This window comes from Syngnathus typhle, linkage group LG2 (genome assembly GCF_033458585.1).
Source record: "Syngnathus typhle isolate RoL2023-S1 ecotype Sweden linkage group LG2, RoL_Styp_1.0, whole genome shotgun sequence".
Classification (NCBI taxonomy): domain Eukaryota; kingdom Metazoa; phylum Chordata; class Actinopteri; order Syngnathiformes; family Syngnathidae; genus Syngnathus; species Syngnathus typhle.
In genome coordinates this window covers 7,089,715-7,108,090 of record NC_083739.1, presented here as the reverse complement: position 1 = coordinate 7,108,090, position 18,376 = coordinate 7,089,715, and the positions used below count along the sequence as shown (strand labels likewise).

Here is an 18,376-nt window from a genome sequence, read left to right as displayed (position 1 = left end):
AAATAACAATGACTAAAATGATCAGGAAGTCAGTGTGGGGCACACTGATTTTGGACAAGAGGCAGGGTACACCCTGGTTTGGTCAATCAGACGACATAACGGTGAACAAGTATTCAGACTCACAAAAGACAATTTAGAAACCTTAATTAACTAAATGTGAATGTTTTTGAGATGTGAGAGGATGTTCAAGGAGAGAAAACTCACACAGGCAAGGGATATATAAAGACCAAACAGGAGGGTCTGACCCAAAATTCAAGATTCAAGATTCGAGAGTTTTTTTATTCGCCATGTTTGAGCGTGCCAAACAAGAAATTTGACTTTGGTAAATCACACCCTCACCTCTGTAACAACTTAGTTGGGACTGGACCAGCCTGAGTTGGTGTGGAAAATCCAACTACTTAAGCTCCAAGTCGGAGGCACGCCTAATGCACGCTACATAAATATATCAAACTGAATCTGCATCTGAGAGGGAGGCTGAGCTCGGGTCAGTGAGATGTAACGTGGGGAAATGAGTGACAGCAATAATGAGCTAGAGGAGAGTGAGTCCTTGTTGTACGCTCATTAAGACAATGGCCTTCCATTAGATACAATACAATACATTTTTTTTTATAGGGCGCTTTCACAAAGGCTTTTGACATGAGCAAGCGCTTTACAAAAACATAAAATAGCTTTACCATGGAAAATAGCACATAAAACATTGGCAACAATACAAACAAAGCTATCCCTCCCTTGAGGGGAGGAGAGATTCAAAGTGGATCAAAGGCATCTGATTCCGCTAGGTTTTCAAGATAAACAATTATCTGTTGTCCATTAACAAATAGAGAGACTAAGAGAGGATGGTTCAGGTCTCCTGTCTCATATAGTAGATTGGCTTCGATTTCAAATCAGTTCGAGGCACACCCCCACGCTCCGCGTTGCTCCTATGTCTTGTCTTTATCTTCAGCTCCAACCAGCCATCCTTCAGCCACGGCAATATAGACCTACCAACAGCGCTGACATATTCCCCCAAAAAAACAGGGCCGTGAATGATACTGCCCAACACAGCCCCGTGGCCGTCAAATGGCAACAGTTAAATAGTGCAGACATTCCTTCCATCAAAATCAGTGCTACCACACGCATGGTGCTGAGAAGGCGCTAACATCATGCACAGAAATCGATCCATCGAGGGAATGTCACGGCCAAAACGCAGGAACAGTCCATATATTAGACAAAACAAAGTCACACCTGACAAAAAAACTAGTCAGAGCAAAAAACACACACAAAAAAAAAACAGAAAATAACAGAGCTATGTTAGAGCTCTTGAAGATGCCAGTACAGCACCATCTTAGTAAAAAAAAAAAAAAATAATTAACTAGTTTTCCTTTGCTCTAATCCACCAATCTATACCATCCATAGTCATCCATCTATTTATCCATCCAAATGGGAAAGTAAATTAAGCTGTGACTCACAGCAGCTCTGCTTGGCGCTCTTCATTTGAAGACCCAAATTGCACCAATTCGAGCATCGCCAAACGGCCAAAGTTTTAGAGACAAACGTCACTGAAACACTTGACTCAAACCACTTTGGTAAAACAGGCAATGGATAATCATAATGTCGGGTTTGCATGAGTGTAAATTGGGATAACACTACTTACTCATCACACAACCTTAAGAACTAGGAATACTATGCACACATTGTCTTCTGTACCTTCAGGCTTCAAAATACAACCAATGAATATCCCAAAAAAAAAAAAAAGTACCTAAAGCGAATGAGAGTATATGTGGGCAGTATATCATTGACACAGTAGGAGCTCTTCAGTGTGACCGCAGCCATGTCAGCTCAACGATCACGTGTAATCATTTTTGGAAAAACAAACAAAAACAAAAAACACAATATAGCATGTATGCATGTGTGTGTCAAGGTGTATGGTTACTTCTCTAGAAACAGAGGCTCTGTTGGTCTATGAAAAAAAAAAATGTGGCAGAGCGAGCAGCTTCTCCAAATGCAATTTCCGTTGTTCTTTAATTACAAGGGAGATCATACGCTGATTTAAAAATCCAGTATTAAGCACAGTTATGAGTTTTCTGAGAAGGAAAGATATAAAACAGTGTCTGGTAGTGATTGAAAAAAAAATCCAATGGAAAATGAGTTAGTCATCTATTCATTTGAACTGGAAACATTTAATTTATGCCTTGATACTAATAAATATGTTTCCGATTTCTTTTACAGTAGATCTGTTCAAGGTCAGGGTTCTTAATTCATATTAATTTGTCATTTTTGCATGGAAACAGCTGCTGCTTGACTTCAGACCAAACAGCACAGCTGGTGTTGCCTCAAATGGTTACCTGAAATTAATTTAATCATATTTGATTCAGCGGGGAGCAACCACCTCCTAAACCACACATTTAAATAGTTGTGTGAGGCTCCAGCATCAAGCACATTACTAGTCGGTTATGGATTTGGAGATACAGCAGCTGCGCTCCTCATTTTGGCTTGCAAAATCATCATCTGCATCTTTTGATCTCTCTTATGACTGTTGCAAGCCACTGGAAGGCAGAACTGTCTGCTACCTTCCCAAACTTTTCCCTGTCTTAAAGGGGAAGGCAACCCAAAACAAATTTTTAACCACACCATTAACCAGAACACTAGTTGGGCTGCAGAGACAATACTGTTACAATGAAAATTTTGCGGACTTGACTTCTATTTTATCCTATGGATCAATTACATGAGGGTATGGGAAGGTTAGGGGATACAGACGCCTTGTTACATTCCTATAAACGTAAGTGCCAGCTCATGTGTCTGTGGACTTGTGACTGTCAGTACTCACAACTGGAAAAGACGAGAGGACACGAGTGCTCGTCCATTGGGAAATTATGGAGCTGCAACTGACACTCAGCGTTGATGGTCATTCTAAAGAGACAGACAGAGAAAAGTAGAAAGACACATCGCTCACTCAAGTCACGTCCTGTTCTTCAGTCAATTGCCTGAAAAGAACTTATTGCCACGCAACGTAATGATGTGAGTTGCCTGACAGCTCTGTGCCATGTAAAATATGCACCAAAGTGGAACCTCAATCAGAACAGCGAGCAGCCTGCATCCTGCTTTTCTCTGTGGTAAGTGCACATTGCTGACTTCTCAACTTGCAGATATACTTTCTGCAATAACGGATGTGCCAGAAAGCCCAAATATGGAGCTGAGGTGTGAACAACTAGCACCTTTGTCCCAACATCTGAAAGAAGCTGGAAAGTGTTGACATTTCACCCGCTATGTTATTAACCATCCGTAACCATCTAATATATGTGTGGAATAATCTAGGTATAACTTGATCCAGTGCAATAGCAGAATCAAAAACACAACTTTACAAAAAAACAATTAAAAAGGTCAATTTTGATTGGCACCATCAGGCAGCTTTTGATTTAACAATATATGACTTGGGGCATTGCTAGTGTACTAGTTCATATAGCAGAAGCAGGCTCATTTCCAGTCATTGACCCAATCAATATGGTTGACAGGTGATACGTCCAGCGGTGTAATGTCTCACCTCTCACCTTAAATCAACTGGGAAAGACTGTTACAGCAACCCTTAACCTGAATAATAGAATAACATGGACGTTTCAGTGATTCTCTTTGCATGCTTCGATGAGCGTCAGCAAGTAATGGCTCAAAGTGTGAGCGGAATCAGAACCAAAAGAAAGAAGGCATGCGGTCTGGACAAACACTGCCTCTCACACAATTAGCAATATTTTTCAGCATGAAAGCAAACAATATGAACAAAGTGTCTGAGGAGAATGTATGTTGGATTGACTGTTGTCTTCATTAAAAGGAGCAGAACCCGCCTCGACTAACAGTCATTCGCACTTGTGTTTGCTATTTGCACAAGTTGTCCTTTGAAATCCACAACATATCGATTCAAATGATAGCCTTCAAGACGTGGACATTCTTCATTTAAATGGCACTTCAAGGACAAAAGATTCTAATGTTAAGACTGTAACCCACACACACAGCTCTCACCTCAGCGTGTAGAGAATTTTTCCATTGTTTCGGATACGGAGAAGCTGATTGGGTGTTGTTATCCAGTGAGAGTCTGCAGTCTTGGAATTCCTGAAGATAGTGTCGGGCAGCCAGATCAAGCCCACCATGTTACTGGCAGACAGAGAGAGAGAGAATACCTCAGACTTCTATGCAAGGTTTGAAGCCAATCAGCCAATTTGCTCCATGACTGAAGGCTTCCAAAAAGCATGTGAGATTGTTGACTCAGGCAATAATGGAGTACCTGTTGAGAGTGAGAATCCGCATGCTGCTGCTGTTATAACGTAGGCGTGTATCCACCCAAGTCTGGGCAAAGATGATATCGATTTGGTACTCCTGTGAGAGGGCAAGGTGGAAATCAGAATTTATTTTCTCGCCATTGTAAGATGCATTCACAACAAGCATATTTTTTTCTACTTGCATGTGCTGTTATTAATTACTTAAAGTTCAGGATAGATTTAGAGCCCCGATTCCACAAAGCAGATGGTTTAGTTTTAGAATGGCAGTTGCATTTCCTGAGCTGTACTTTATCACTTTTGCCAAATGGAAGATATTATCAGGCCTCATATTATACTTTGATGCATACTTTAAAACACTTTAAAGGTGTCTTAATAAGTTGACCGTGACATGCTTTCATTAAAATACCATTTAGATCAATACATAATGAATACGTATATTTTGACAGCATTTTTATTGCAATGGGGAAATTGGCTCCCTTTAGGGCAGATCTGTCTCAAGCAGTAAGCCAGTAGTGATAGCAATATCATTTTGATTCAATACTGTACTAATTCATTTTTGCGCAATTGTTTACAGAAGGTGTCATTCGCTCAAGGCTTTCATTGAACGAATGCAACTCAAGCTTGTTTACTGGTCATATTTTCTGTGACTTTGACTTAAAAATACAATGTACTAATTACAAACAGATTTTCTCAAATACGTAGCATTACACACTGACTGGTATCTGACAATCAGACACATTGTCCTCACTTGTCTCTCACCAATGCTCTTTGGTGAGCCTTGAAGCATGCTGGCAACGATAGTGAAGTAGGAAGTGAGGTGCGCTGACTTGTTGCGCTGATCGACAAGAAGGGAATTTCAGAGCGACTGTACTTCCTGGGAAAATCCCAACAAGAGAAGGTACTGCAGCCACTGAATTATTCATATGTATTATGCAAAACAATCAAGATCAGTGCTTGGACTTATCTAGGTAAAATCAGCTGGGGGTTCGTGCAAAATTCCCGAGAGGATACGTACATTTTCAAGCAAACAGGATATAGACACGTGAAGAAAATTGAGGAGTTCAAGAAAGTGCATTACTCATGGCTGGAAAAGAAAAAGACAAAGACCGATTTGGCAGGGGGGATGACAACGGGTGGCTGCTGTTGTGTATTCTCAGAAGGGAAATTAAACAGAAAGCAGCAAGTTTATTATCAGGGACATGAATATTTGATGTTCCGCCTTAAAGATTCAGAACATGATCAACTAAATTCTCTTTTGTCTATGATAGTTCTTACACAGCGGGATATTCAGTGTGTGTGTGTGTTACAGAAATAAACAAACAAAAAACAGCTTACGGATAACTTTTGAATAGGAGATTGGCACTAAAATGTGCCTGTGCTTTGAGCAGCTGATCCGTGTGTGCAGATATAACTCTTTTTCCTGCTGTCTCTCATTTTCTCCACTACTCTTTGACTCTCCTCTGAGAGCTCTTCCTGCCGCGAGCATTCAGCTCCTGCAGTCAGTGACTAATTACCAATTAGTCTTGGACAATTTGTAATTGGCAATTATATGTGGTTCTTTCAATTGAACATGAGATGGCTCCTAATACACATCACTGCTATTGACCGTTGTTGTTTGATTCTCAGTTTTGCTGTGGAATTACAGAACTTTTCGAGTTCTTCTGCCATTTAAATCGGTATTAAAATATTTAAACCCCATAACTGTTGATTAATTGATTGTGAATTTCGATCAATCAAGGACAATGACATCATTTTTTACATCATTCATTTTTTAAGAGACCTCCATTAATTGAAATGTAATATTTGGGCTTCATGTACAGCAATGTCTGATAATAAAAGCCACCCTTGAGGCTATATTAAGTTTCTGACCTCAGCTATGAGGGCACAATCTTTTTTTATGGTAGAGAGCACAATCTCATATTAGTCAATTTTAAAATACTGGTGGTATCTTCATTGTAATTCCTCCGAGCAAACAGTGACAATAGACTTGCGTGTGCTAAGATAAGCGAAAGCTCTCTTCGGGGATGCAAATACCAGTGTGATAATAATGAAAATTATGTTGACAGCAATGTGTATGTGACTGGAATTAATTAAACTGACTTCAACTGCTAGGGAAAAAAATAGCCTCCCCCTTATCCAAGATCATCATGCTTGCAAGGAGATAGCCTAATATCTTCCAATTCCAATTTATTGCTCAGTCACTGTTTTCCAACTTGCCAAGAAAAACATTTTGCTATTCTACTTTTTTGCAGAGATGCTAGACTGGCAAGCTTTGTCAGTCTCCTTGCAGACTGTCATTAAAAGATAAAAAAAAAAAAAAGAAACAGTAAATACAAAAAAAACTAGTTTCAAAGAAATGCTACACCTTGGTCAAATCTATAGTTTTCTTAACTAACCCTGGCAAAACCCCAAACCACATTAGAAGATGTGCATTGGTAGCAAACAATTTGTATATTTAATCCAACAAGAGGTTTTGCTTAGTGTTTGATTTAGACTGAAAACACGGTTGTCCAAAGCCCTCCTTCCCCCACTTCATCCCGAGCGATAGCACAGTCATGCTATTTTTCCTTCAATACAGATGCCTGTTGCTCAACAGCCTGTCAAACGGATCTCTCTTGAACACAAAATGTGCGTCTGTCTATCTATCTATGAGACTTCATCAATCACAGCATATCGGGCAAAACCGCATGTCACTCATGAGTCTCACACGATCATGTACTGTAGACAGGACGGAAGAATAGTACATGTCTGTGCATGTTTTGTACGCTTCATTATTTTTGCTGCCCCCCCCCCCCCACCACCACCCGCACACCCCTCACCTCCTGCCCTCTTTCCAGGTCTCCATGGTGATGAAAGCTCCAGTCTCATGATAGTGCAAGTGAGAGTTTCTTTACGCCCATCCTCACAATCATCTAATTTATCATTGCTACCAGGCAGCTGATAACTGCTATTCTGCGATAAATGATAATTTTGTTGTCAAGCTCCACTCCGTCCATCCTTGCTTTTAATTATTATTTTTTTAATGATTTTAGCGATACACTTCTCTTTTTTTTTTAATCACATCGAGCCATTTTAGCCACACCGACGTGATGCAGTCACACATGAATGATGATCGCAAACTAAAGTAGTTTGTAACTCACACCTGCACACCATGCTTTTGACCCTACACACACACACATGCACAAACACACACACACACAAATGATGGCACCATTAGAAAAACTCGAGTTCAATGTGGTGCATCTTATATGATTGATGTCTTGGTTCTACTTGAGCATCAATTATTCATTCATCATTGGTTCTATTTTCTTCTTTAAAAGTAGTGTCAAAGAAAATTACTGCAGGCTACTTGGTCACAATTCCTCAGTAAAGAGTGTCTTTCTCTTGAGGTCAAATTCTGTGGTCAATTTCACCAACAAAATGTTCTTTGTTGCCTTCTGGTCGGCTTCACATTCACATAGGCATTTGGAATACTAAAAAAGAGATGAACAGTGTAAAGTGAGAGGAATTGACAGGGCGCTTGTAAAACACAAGTTTTTTAAAAACACATTTGGCACATCTCTGTTTGCAATGACCTTGGTTTCTTGGTGTGGCTGAATGCTCTTTTTGGAGCTTATGTTCAGCACGGTATCACTCCAGGAGAGTTGGAGTAGGGAAGCCACAAAAAAGAAAGTGACAAGCACAAGGACGTTGTTGTAAAGATAGCTCTTCAAAATGACATAAAATGTGGAGTGGGTACTCAGTGTGCGTATGTCATTTTCTCACCATCAAACCTGTTTGTATAATGGAAGCTGAACATCCACCCATTTATTTTCAGCGCCGTTTATCCTGTTCAGGGTCACGGGAAATGCTGGCCACCTATCTCAGCTGACATCAGGATAAACGCCGACTGACTACACCCTGAACTGGTCGCCAGCCAGTCGCAGGGTACATATAGCGATGAACAACCAGTCTCATACACATGGGAATCGATCCCACACTGCCCGCACACAAGTCAGGCATGTCTACACTTACACGCTCAACGACCTGGAAGCTGAACAGAACGGCCTTTTTTCTTTTGTTGTGGCAAATATCCTGACTAAAAACGTCAATATTGTAATTTTTGGAGACATAAATAAGGCATTACTGTCATGCAGCTTACGATCTTATCGATAGGATTTGTCATCCGGGAAGAGCTCAGGGAAAACAAACGTATTTTGTCTAGATTCCTGAAAGGTTGCACACAATTTTTTTAAACCTGTTAAAAATAGCATGGACAGTGACTTTTTAAATCATGTGTCCGCCACGTGACACAACAAATCAGTACTTCAATTTGTCACTATTTTAAATACCGATTATTAGCTACATTATAGATTTGTTGTTGCAGCCCTATACAAGGCTAAATTCATTTTTATAATGATCAGGATGCATCCGGATTTATTGTGGGATGAACCTTCAGGTAAAAATAGCCCTCCTATTTTTATTCAACTTAACCAGAGAGATCTGTAGGAACTCAAGTGTCATCCTGAGATTCGAGAGATCCAGCATCACCATGAAATGTCTCCCCTTATAGATAGATAAAGGCATTTTTTGTAACTGCCACAATTGAATGAACTTGGCTGTATATTTTTAGATTCATCATATTGCGTCACATTTCATAAGACTTCAACAACAGGATGTGCAGTGAACATTTGAAAGTTAATCTATACAAATACAATTATATTTTGGTGCGACAAAGGCGAAGGACAATGCTGCAAGCACAACAATCAAGCGCTAACGACACTCATCCAGTTGCAGCATATTAAAAACATGTTTGGGTTACATTTTTCAAATGACAATCCTTGGTTCACTGATTGTATCTTCAAATGAATCTCTGCAAAGAAAACAGCTGAAGGTTGAGCTGCATTGATGGTGTTAAATAACAACTCATTGCCTTTATGCTTGACCCTCTTGCCCTCTTTCTTTTAATTGTGGAATGATAAATGTGTCCTCATAATCGGAGAGTTGAGCTATTTTCAACCCACTTAGTTTTCCTTTGCAGTGGATGACCTTCATCTGAAAGCTCAATGAGCGAGCATGTCGTATGAAATGTCTCAATCGGCAAGCTTTGAGCTCCCTCCGACAGCAGCATACAGAAAAACAACAAAGACAATGTCAGGGTGCTGCGAAAAGCTGACAAACGTTCCAGAGTTACATTCATTGTGGTTCAGGCGACACCAGGAGGAAAGAAATGTATGCGAAGCATTGGCGGTTTCACAAGTTGATAAGTGGTGGCAGCTGTCACCTTTACCAAATGTTTTGCCACTCCATTAATAGTTAATCAACCCATATTAAATTACATTTTTCAAATGTTCATTATATTTTCTCCATAGTGTGTGTAAAAAGTGGGTTTAGAATCTACCCTCCCCATATTACATAACCAATAGAGCTCCGGACATCACATGCAGACATCCTGGTTGCGTAGTTGCTGGAGCAAGGCAAGGATTAATAATGGAGAATGATGAAAATCAGTCAACATATTCTCAATTCAAGGACATAATTAGATACATGAGCACGTTGGACAAGTTGGATATACAGATCCATAACAAGCGTGAGACTACAGCAGATGGGCAGAACTACAGTGTAATCATACTGAGGATTGCATGACTTAATCCTTGAGAAAATTAACACAGCGTTTGCCGGAAGGCCCACAGTTTCGTCGCCGCGGGTGGGTGAGGGAGGGATGCCAATGAGTTGGTGGGATCCACGGCAGGGTCGATCATGTGGCATCTCAGCCTTGCAACGCAGAGCTCCGTACACAATAATTATAACAGTTTGAAACTGTTTGAATTGTTCAACATGTATCCAAACTTATCTCACTGCTGCTTTGTGGGAAGGGGTGGGCGCTTAATGGTGGTGCAACTGGTCGCTGGTGACTGGGCTTCCTTTTTTCACTCCCATTAATGTTTAGATGTCTTTAGAAAATAGCTTGACAACAAAAATGTATACTATATAAAAAATGGGATGTTCGAAAGACGTGTACACCTACAACATGATGAGAGTTTGCTCTAGCCACAGATACATGTGTGGCCAGCTGAGTGTGGCCACTTAAAGCACCTCCTTTCTGGATAGGCCATGGAGAGATTAGGCCATTTGTGGACTTCAGGGGAAATGTACAAGTCAAATGAGCTCTTACAGATTTCAATTGAGTAAATAACCACTTCTGCGCAATTCAGATTACAAACAGCCTCTAGGAACGCATTGTACTTGTGAATCTTGGTGACTTATGAAAGAAAACAGGCAGACGTGACAGAAACAGCATTTTAGCTGGCAATAATCAATTTCAACATTTCATAACTGCCAGAGGCTGGGCTGTGATATCATTTCAAGTTTTTATTTTTGCTTTTACAGTTTTGGCAACCAAAACTGCAAAATAATTTTACATAACAATAGCGGCGTTAACTGATGGCTTTCCTTCATTTGCCTCCAGCTAACAATGTGACGTCACGGTGACATAGGGGTCTATTAAGGGGTCTATTCTGGAATGAACAGACTTTAACAACTTCTGTACAAATGGCCGTTTTGAGTGAACTGGACGGTATTTTTTTTATCATAAAATCCATAGTCTGTTGGTTGCAGTTCTGTCAAAGCTCCACTATATAATGACAGTGTTAGCCAGTAGAGTATGCAACGGAAGGTGGGGTGATATGGTAGTTTTGAAGTGGTTCTTCATATGAACCAGACAGACTTCAGAGGGACCGAGGTCTGCAGACGGATGACCAATTGGACTCGGGTGAGTCTTAGCCTGACGTGTGCGGTTAAGTGAGGAAAGAGAGCATTTAAAAATTGACAAAAGTGAAAGACATGCCGAGGCAGACAGAGAGTGGGAGCATTAGAGATAAATCCACTCCAGCAAACTCCCAGGACAGCAGGGGATTTGCATTGTGGTGCCCACTGTTCGCTATCCCTGACAGGGGGCCGCCAATCAGTGCAACATAGAGGAGAAAAAATGGAGGAATGGTGAATCACAATCACTGTGCATGATTGTAAAGGTTTGCGCTCAGTGTAGAATAGGCTGACCTATTGGCCTACTGATTGGTGTTGAGAACCGCAGAGTGACTCGTGATGATGACATATCACAATACAACGATCATGCAATCGTCAATATAATGTGAGGGGGGGGGGGGGTACTTAAATGAGAACTGAAAATTTGTGGAAAACATCTTCTTGCACAAAACATAAATGAACATAAACCGTAGCAATAGTCTCATCAAATGCTGATATTTCCCATTAATGATTTTTATAAGCACATTGTTACATTTTTTCACAGTCGTATGTCGTACATTTTGATTGTTTTTACACATTCTGGAAAATGTACAAGAGTGTACTATTACAAGTGTGAAATTTAACAACTAAAAATAGTGAACCCCTTTTTATCCCTGGGGATCTGTTTCTGACCCACACACTACACTATCTTACAATTTGTTAATTCATTTTAATAGACTTACTCCTGCCCCATGCTTTAAACGCATTTAAACAAGTTAAATAACACTTAAAAGGATTTTGATTTTACCATCTGTATCACATACAGTTGTGTCTGTTTCCACAATAATAGTCGATGCTCAATGTTGTGTTGTGGCACAATTTGGTATTACACTCAAGGCAAACAGCTGTATCTTTGGACTTACCTGTATATTGTAATATCGCATCAGAAATGAATAAATTAACAATCATAAATCAAACTTGCCTTTTTTTAAATTCTGAGTTGAAGGCAATTACAGCCTGAAGTGTGGATTGCAGCGACATCACCAGATGGTGGATTTCATCCCTGGTGATGCTCTGTCAGGCTTCTACTATAAATTAATTCCGTGGTTGTTGGTTCTTGGGGCATTTTTCCTTCAGTATTGTCTTCAGTAAGTGAAATGCATGTTCAGTCGAATTCAGGGAAGGTGACTGACTTGGCTATTTTTATTTGCCTTAAATGAAAAAGAAAAACTCTGGGGTTGCTTTTCCAGTGTGCTTGGGGTCATTGTCCTTCTGCACAGTAAAGCGCTGTCCAGTAAATTTTAAGCCTATGCGCAAACATGGCCCAAATGTATCCTGTTGCTGTTGTCAGCGGTCACATCATCAACAAATACAAGGAAACCAGTTACGTTGGCAGCCATGCACACTCACTCCATGAAACTAGCATCTTCGTACAGGGCCATCAATATTAAGACAGTGACACAATTCTCAGGTGTTTGGCTCTACACCACAGTGGATTTGACATAAAACAAAGATGTCCTTTAACTGCAAACTTTTACTCTCAGTCATACTTTGTTAGGGGCTAAGAGTAATGGGAGTATTGGCTGCTCAGATGTTTCATGGCCAAGATGCAGTATATATACTATCTAAAAAATTTAATCAGGCTTCAGAATGTGCATCTGAAGCTACGATTATCTTTTTCCTCAGCTTTTAATGGTCTCAGTGAGTTGTCCATTTAATTGCTAAACCGAGCTGCAGGGATCCAGCTGGAATAATGGCCAGTTGGCAACCCATTACTCTTTCCCTGTGCAAATAACAGCAATCTAATAAACATGAAAATGGTATGCTTGTTCGGCAACTTTGTTCCACTTACCGTTTATTTACTGTATCGTGTAAGTAAATTAATCAATTGGCACTGTCTACAGAGATTTTAGGCTTTGCAATGTCTATTAAAATACAAGTGTAACAGACCAAGGCCATTTACTAAGTTACAGGTTAACTTATTGCACTCAGTGTGGGAGCCTCTGAGGCCTCCAAAAATCAAAGCAAAGCAATAAGTAATGTTTGAGGAAAATATATAAAAGGGAATTCAACGACTTTAAAAAGCCTTTACCAGCAATGGGCACTTTACGAAATGTTGCCAGTCGATCCTCCATCTTTTGTTCAAGTTTAAAATGATTTACTTTAATAACCAGGAGGACACACGCTTCACTGTAGCCAAGGGTAGAATCATATCCAAGTTGCGGCGTCATACAAAATATTATCCAGCCGCCATCAGCAGCCTTCTAAAGCTGAAGACACGTTCTCTTTGTGGCAAACAGCTTACATGTTTTGCCATGGATCACGGTGTGATGTCGTGACGACAGAGGTTTCATAATTCAGAATGAAAAAACATTCAAAGCTCATGACAGTTTCATGAGACGTAAACAGAGAAGTTCAATGGCAATGACACAACAACAGAAAGGTAAGATCAGGGAAGTGCTTGAACTCACCATATCGATGGATGAAACAGGGCCAATGCTGTTGACATATATGCCCACATCAATGACTGTTGGCTTCACTGAAAGAGTCAAGAGTAATCAAAAGTGAGAAAAATCTGCATTAAAATATTGTCAAATAATATTATACATAATATTACATTACATCATATTACAGTACTATAGTGTGACTTTGGAATGGGGGAAGACAGACGGTGTACTCTGAAAAACATACGCAATGGAAGTTTTGGACAGGGGTGCCACCAGGGGTGGGCATTATAAATTTAATGGCCAGCACACAGACACTGGCCAGAATAGAATATATTAGCGTCACTTATGTTTTTTATTCCAACTTTCAATTACAAAGCAGAGTTATTTTGTTTAAAATGAATATACAGGGGTGTTGTGGCCATCTGGAATTTCAGGAAAATGTATGGATTTTCCAAAAATGGCCAGGAGGGTTGAAGCAGATGTGTGTGTCCCAGTCGACGAATAAATGTTGGCTAGGGGCCACTCTCCACAATTACACCTCCCTCGCCGCCTATCGCTCATGAGCAGAGGAAAATAACTTTTTGGGGTTTTGGTAAACAGTTTTGGTGTACCAAAGACAGTAGACAAGGGAACATCACATATATGGTGTAAAACCTTGCTGACGGACATCCTCAATTTCATAAAAAAAATCAGTCCTTAACAGGTTGGTAAGAGTGATGCAGGTGAGCTAAGAAGAGCAGATTGCAATTAGTACCTCAAAGATACTTTGACACAGCAGCCAAATAGATGTAAATCCATGACAATATGAATTTCAGTAATTTGTCATGCTTTTCAATATTCTACAGTTCTGTATTTCCCCTAATTATGCAAGAATTCACAAATCTAAGAGGTCATTCTACATAACAGATTCTAGGGTGTGTTCATGTGTGTGGATCAGAGCGTTGAGCCTCTAAGAACCTGCTGTGCTGGACATGCGTTGGTGGATGGCTGCTGGGAGGCTTGGTTCCATTCCAGGAGTGTGTCACGCTCCACCAACTGTCCAATTAGGGATAACAATTCTCTTGCGAAAGGGACTTTGCTACATGTCCACCTTTCAGTTTGTGCCACTCCTCAGTTGTCATTCACATTTGCAAGTCTGTTGGTAAAAATAGGGGATGTATTCTTGATATTTGGCCACATTAGAGATTCAGGACTTTTGTGTTATGTGTGTTTTAAAAAGACACAACACCTGATTTGGACTTGATCAGATTTGAACTTGATCAATTGGAGACTTTTTGGATGCATAGAATGAAAGCACCAATGCAGTCAACACCCACTGTGGTAGACTGGGTATTTTAACAGACCTTGAAAATAATTCACTTCACAACATCCCCAAATTATGGCTATTTTCTTTTGGAGTTTTCTTGGCCGCTCCCACACTCTTTAACCTTATAATGAAGACAAGTACAGTAGTGGGCAACAAGTTCCTATGCAGGCTTACAATAAAATCTTGATTTTTCATTTGGGGTATTCTGGCACCCTAAGGTTACAGGACAATATATCATCAGCAACTTTTCCAAATGATACAATCATACTTAAAATGTATTTATGACTCAAAGCAAAGTGCAGATTGTGGTCATTGTAGTCTGAAGCTCAATGCCACCTGAATAGCCTTTTACAAAGTAATACAGAAAGGAGACTATAGACAGGGTCTGAAACCTGTCTCTGCAGAGCTTCTTTGACATCTCATTCATGAGAACAAAAGGGAAAAGATGAAGAACAAAGTACAGCATGAACTGAGTTGATGGATCAAACAACTTCCACTAATGGGAGTAGCAGATCCATAGAGGCCAGGTGAATTCACCACCCTCCTCTTCATTTTTCTCATCTTCCTCCCAATCTTGCTTTGGAGAAGAAAAATAGCTGGCCCCTTTTGTATTACAAAATTACCCTGAGCACCTCCATTAAGAAGAAAGAGCATTCATACCAGCATGGTGCGTGACAAATACATTACGCATCGTGAACATAGATCCCAGCTGACCACGCAGCTCCACTCGGGGAGAGCTACAGGTATCAGTGAGCCAAACGTTGCCCTCAAGATTAGTCTCACATCTTTGGTAACCCTTTGAAAAAATGGAGTGCTGTGTTTGCAGAAGTCCAGGATGAATTATTTTGTCTCTGTGGTCTTCAGAGTGAGGTTGTGCTCTTGACTCCTCACCGACAGTCTCTCAATTGACTTGTCTCCCACTAAGATGAGCCTGACTACATTGGTATTGTTGGTGAATTTGAAAATGGAGTTGGCGAGAGAATGGTGTGCAGTTGTAGGTGTACAATGAGTCGAGTAAAGGACTCACTACACATCCTTGTGGGGAGCCAGTGCTGAGTGTTATAGTGGGGGAATGGTGTCCGAATTTGAGGGTTTGTGGGCGGTCTGTTAAGAATGAAGATACGCAGGGGATGTGCGCCATCGTCTGTCTCGACTCCACTGACCTGGCTTGGTAGTCAAATTAATAAAATGAAACAGAACACACCCATCACATTACTATGCTGTGCGTCAGATTTATTGTTACTATCACAGAGGGATCAGACAGAGATGGACCCGAGTACATGATGCCCTCATCAGGAGGGTGACTCAAGGACCTTGGGTCAGAAGTCATAACAAGGGACTAAAAGGGGGGATGAAGGAATTCTGAAGGAAGTTATATTTAAGGGACATACATTTATACTGCCATCTAGATGAATAAAAAGGACACAACTGTAGTGATGTTTTGATAATCACTTTGACTTTCATTTATTGATAATGATGAGTGGGTTTGTGAGTATGTATGGAAATACAAAAGGTGGTGGATGATTGCAAAAGGAAGCACCCGACAGATGCGAGACGTTGCGACTGCACTACCAAAAGTGAATCTTCACCGGAATGGCCCCACGGAGATAAGACAAAACAACTCCTTATTTGGTAACGCAGCTGGGCCTCCTTGCAAACTGGTTTCACACACAACTCACCCACGTCTGGTAACAACAGAACACACACAGACACAGGCACGCCCATTTGATGAACTGTTTTAGGCTCTCTCGGGGATAGGCGTCCTTTGTTACTCTGCTTCGTTACCGTCTTGATTAGGGACGGTGTGACCTGGAGCTTTGTTTGGAAATTGGCTTGCTGTATGTTATATTAGACTACTTGTTAGGTATAAATACTTTGTCGTGCCGCTGATGCGATAAAAGGTAAAGACCCAATGACTGTCACACACACATCTGGGTGGGGTGAAATTTGTCTCTGCATTTAACCCATTCCCGAAGGGAGCAGTGAGTAGCAGCGGTGCCGCGCCCGGGAATCATTTGGTGACTTAACACCCCAATTCCAACCCTTAATGCTGAGTGCCAAGCAGGAGGCAATGGGTCCCATTTTTATAGTCTTTGGTATGACCCAGGGTTTGAACCCACAACCTTCCAGTCTCAGGGCGGACAGTCTACCACTAGGCCACTGAGCGGAACCCGCGATGATGTACTGCTAACGTTAAGAACTAACGGTGACTTATTATATATCATATATTTCTAGTCTATGGTGTCCTCAGTGTTGAGTAAGGTTTGCCCACTTACACTGTGCTAACTAGTACAGTCAATAACACAGAATAAATATGGTTCACCATTTGTTTAATTACAAATATACCTTTAAAAAAGCATATTTTAAGACAATAGAAATTTGATAAGGGTATTGTTACTGTCTAAAATATCATAAATCTCACACAGCCTATTATACTAGAAACGACACGGCTCCTCTTTGCCGGGGCAGGGGGACTTTTTGGCTCGGACTGACTGTGTCAGCCTCCTAATTCCTCCTCAGACTCGTCAATATTTTCTAGCAGCTGTAATGCCTCCTATAATCTATAATGGTATTTATAGCTCATGATGACAAGCAGCGTTTCAATGCAGCCGCTGGTTATGTAAACCTGGTGGCGCCCTCCCATCGCAATGTGCGTAAGATGAATAGAGTCAACAAATTAACGGGCGCTCGGTATTTCAAAGAATAATGACTCAGAACCATTCTTATATTACCATAAAGTGCACTAAAGGACTGAAATATTTACAGAAAATCAAGAGACCAGGTCAATCCATACTGAATACACAGCGTAATAACACATAAAAGTTGGGGAAAACGTCAAAACGACAGCAAGGTAGTTCAAGTATTAAATATGGTGTAACAGTATCGCATGAAGATATCTCTGTGGGGAAGAGTGATCTGTGCGTAACAGAAGCATTGGCACTGCTCTTGGCCGGTGTGGACACAGACAGCATGACTAAATACAAAATGAGCTGGATAAAACCACGCAGATGTTTTTCAAACATCATACTGATTATGTATTCCTGTCAATTCACAATGACCATTTTAACGTTTTTTGAATGATTTTGGGTGTGTGGAGTTCCAACTGCTCCCTTACATTGTGTGTACTGCATATAGGATAAGTCTGCCATAGAGTATCTTAGGTAAAGTTGAAACAACTTTTTTGTATGTGCTCTGTGTGTTTTGTCATCTCTGCTGAATAGTCTTACTTTTTTGTGTCCTGTAAACATTTCCATTTGGATTATTCCAGTGGGACCAATACATAGAACCTCAATCCCTCTCTCAATTAAAATCACATTTATGGTTCATAGAGTTTAAGTGGGCTACGGAGGAGAGTAGTTTGTAAACACCATAATCCATTGCTCTCCACAAACATAGCCACTCTAGTCATGCGCCATTTCGTGTGCGACTGCTCGTTAATATGTGAAGAAGCCCTTCGAACTCACATTACTTCACGTTGACAATGCAGAAAAAATAAACTTGCATGGTTGTCGATAAACAACAAGTCATTCTGATTTTATGAAATGTTAAAGTGTTACGACACCATTGAGATTGTTAACTGTATCTGTGAATACAAAACAAACCATTTCAATTTTACTAAAATGTATTGGGAGCCAGTGGAGGGAGGCCAGAAT

General features: G+C 40.5%; 1 protein-coding gene across 2 annotated transcripts in view; it reads right to left on the bottom strand.

The window, feature by feature from the left end:
* Window positions 1-18,376, bottom strand: part of LOC133150204 (gamma-aminobutyric acid receptor subunit gamma-3-like) — a 48,777-nt gene that overhangs the window by 15,158 nt on the left and 15,243 nt on the right. For both annotated transcript variants that reach the window (XM_061272586.1, XM_061272587.1), the window contains exons 3-6: window positions 13,442-13,509; window positions 4,253-4,344; window positions 3,991-4,122; window positions 2,807-2,889 (exon numbers count right to left, since the gene is read on the bottom strand). In XM_061272586.1, the coding sequence (XP_061128570.1) occupies window positions 2,807-2,889; window positions 3,991-4,122; window positions 4,253-4,344; window positions 13,442-13,509 (375 nt within the window). The remainder of the gene's footprint in view (window positions 1-2,806; window positions 2,890-3,990; window positions 4,123-4,252; window positions 4,345-13,441; window positions 13,510-18,376) is intronic.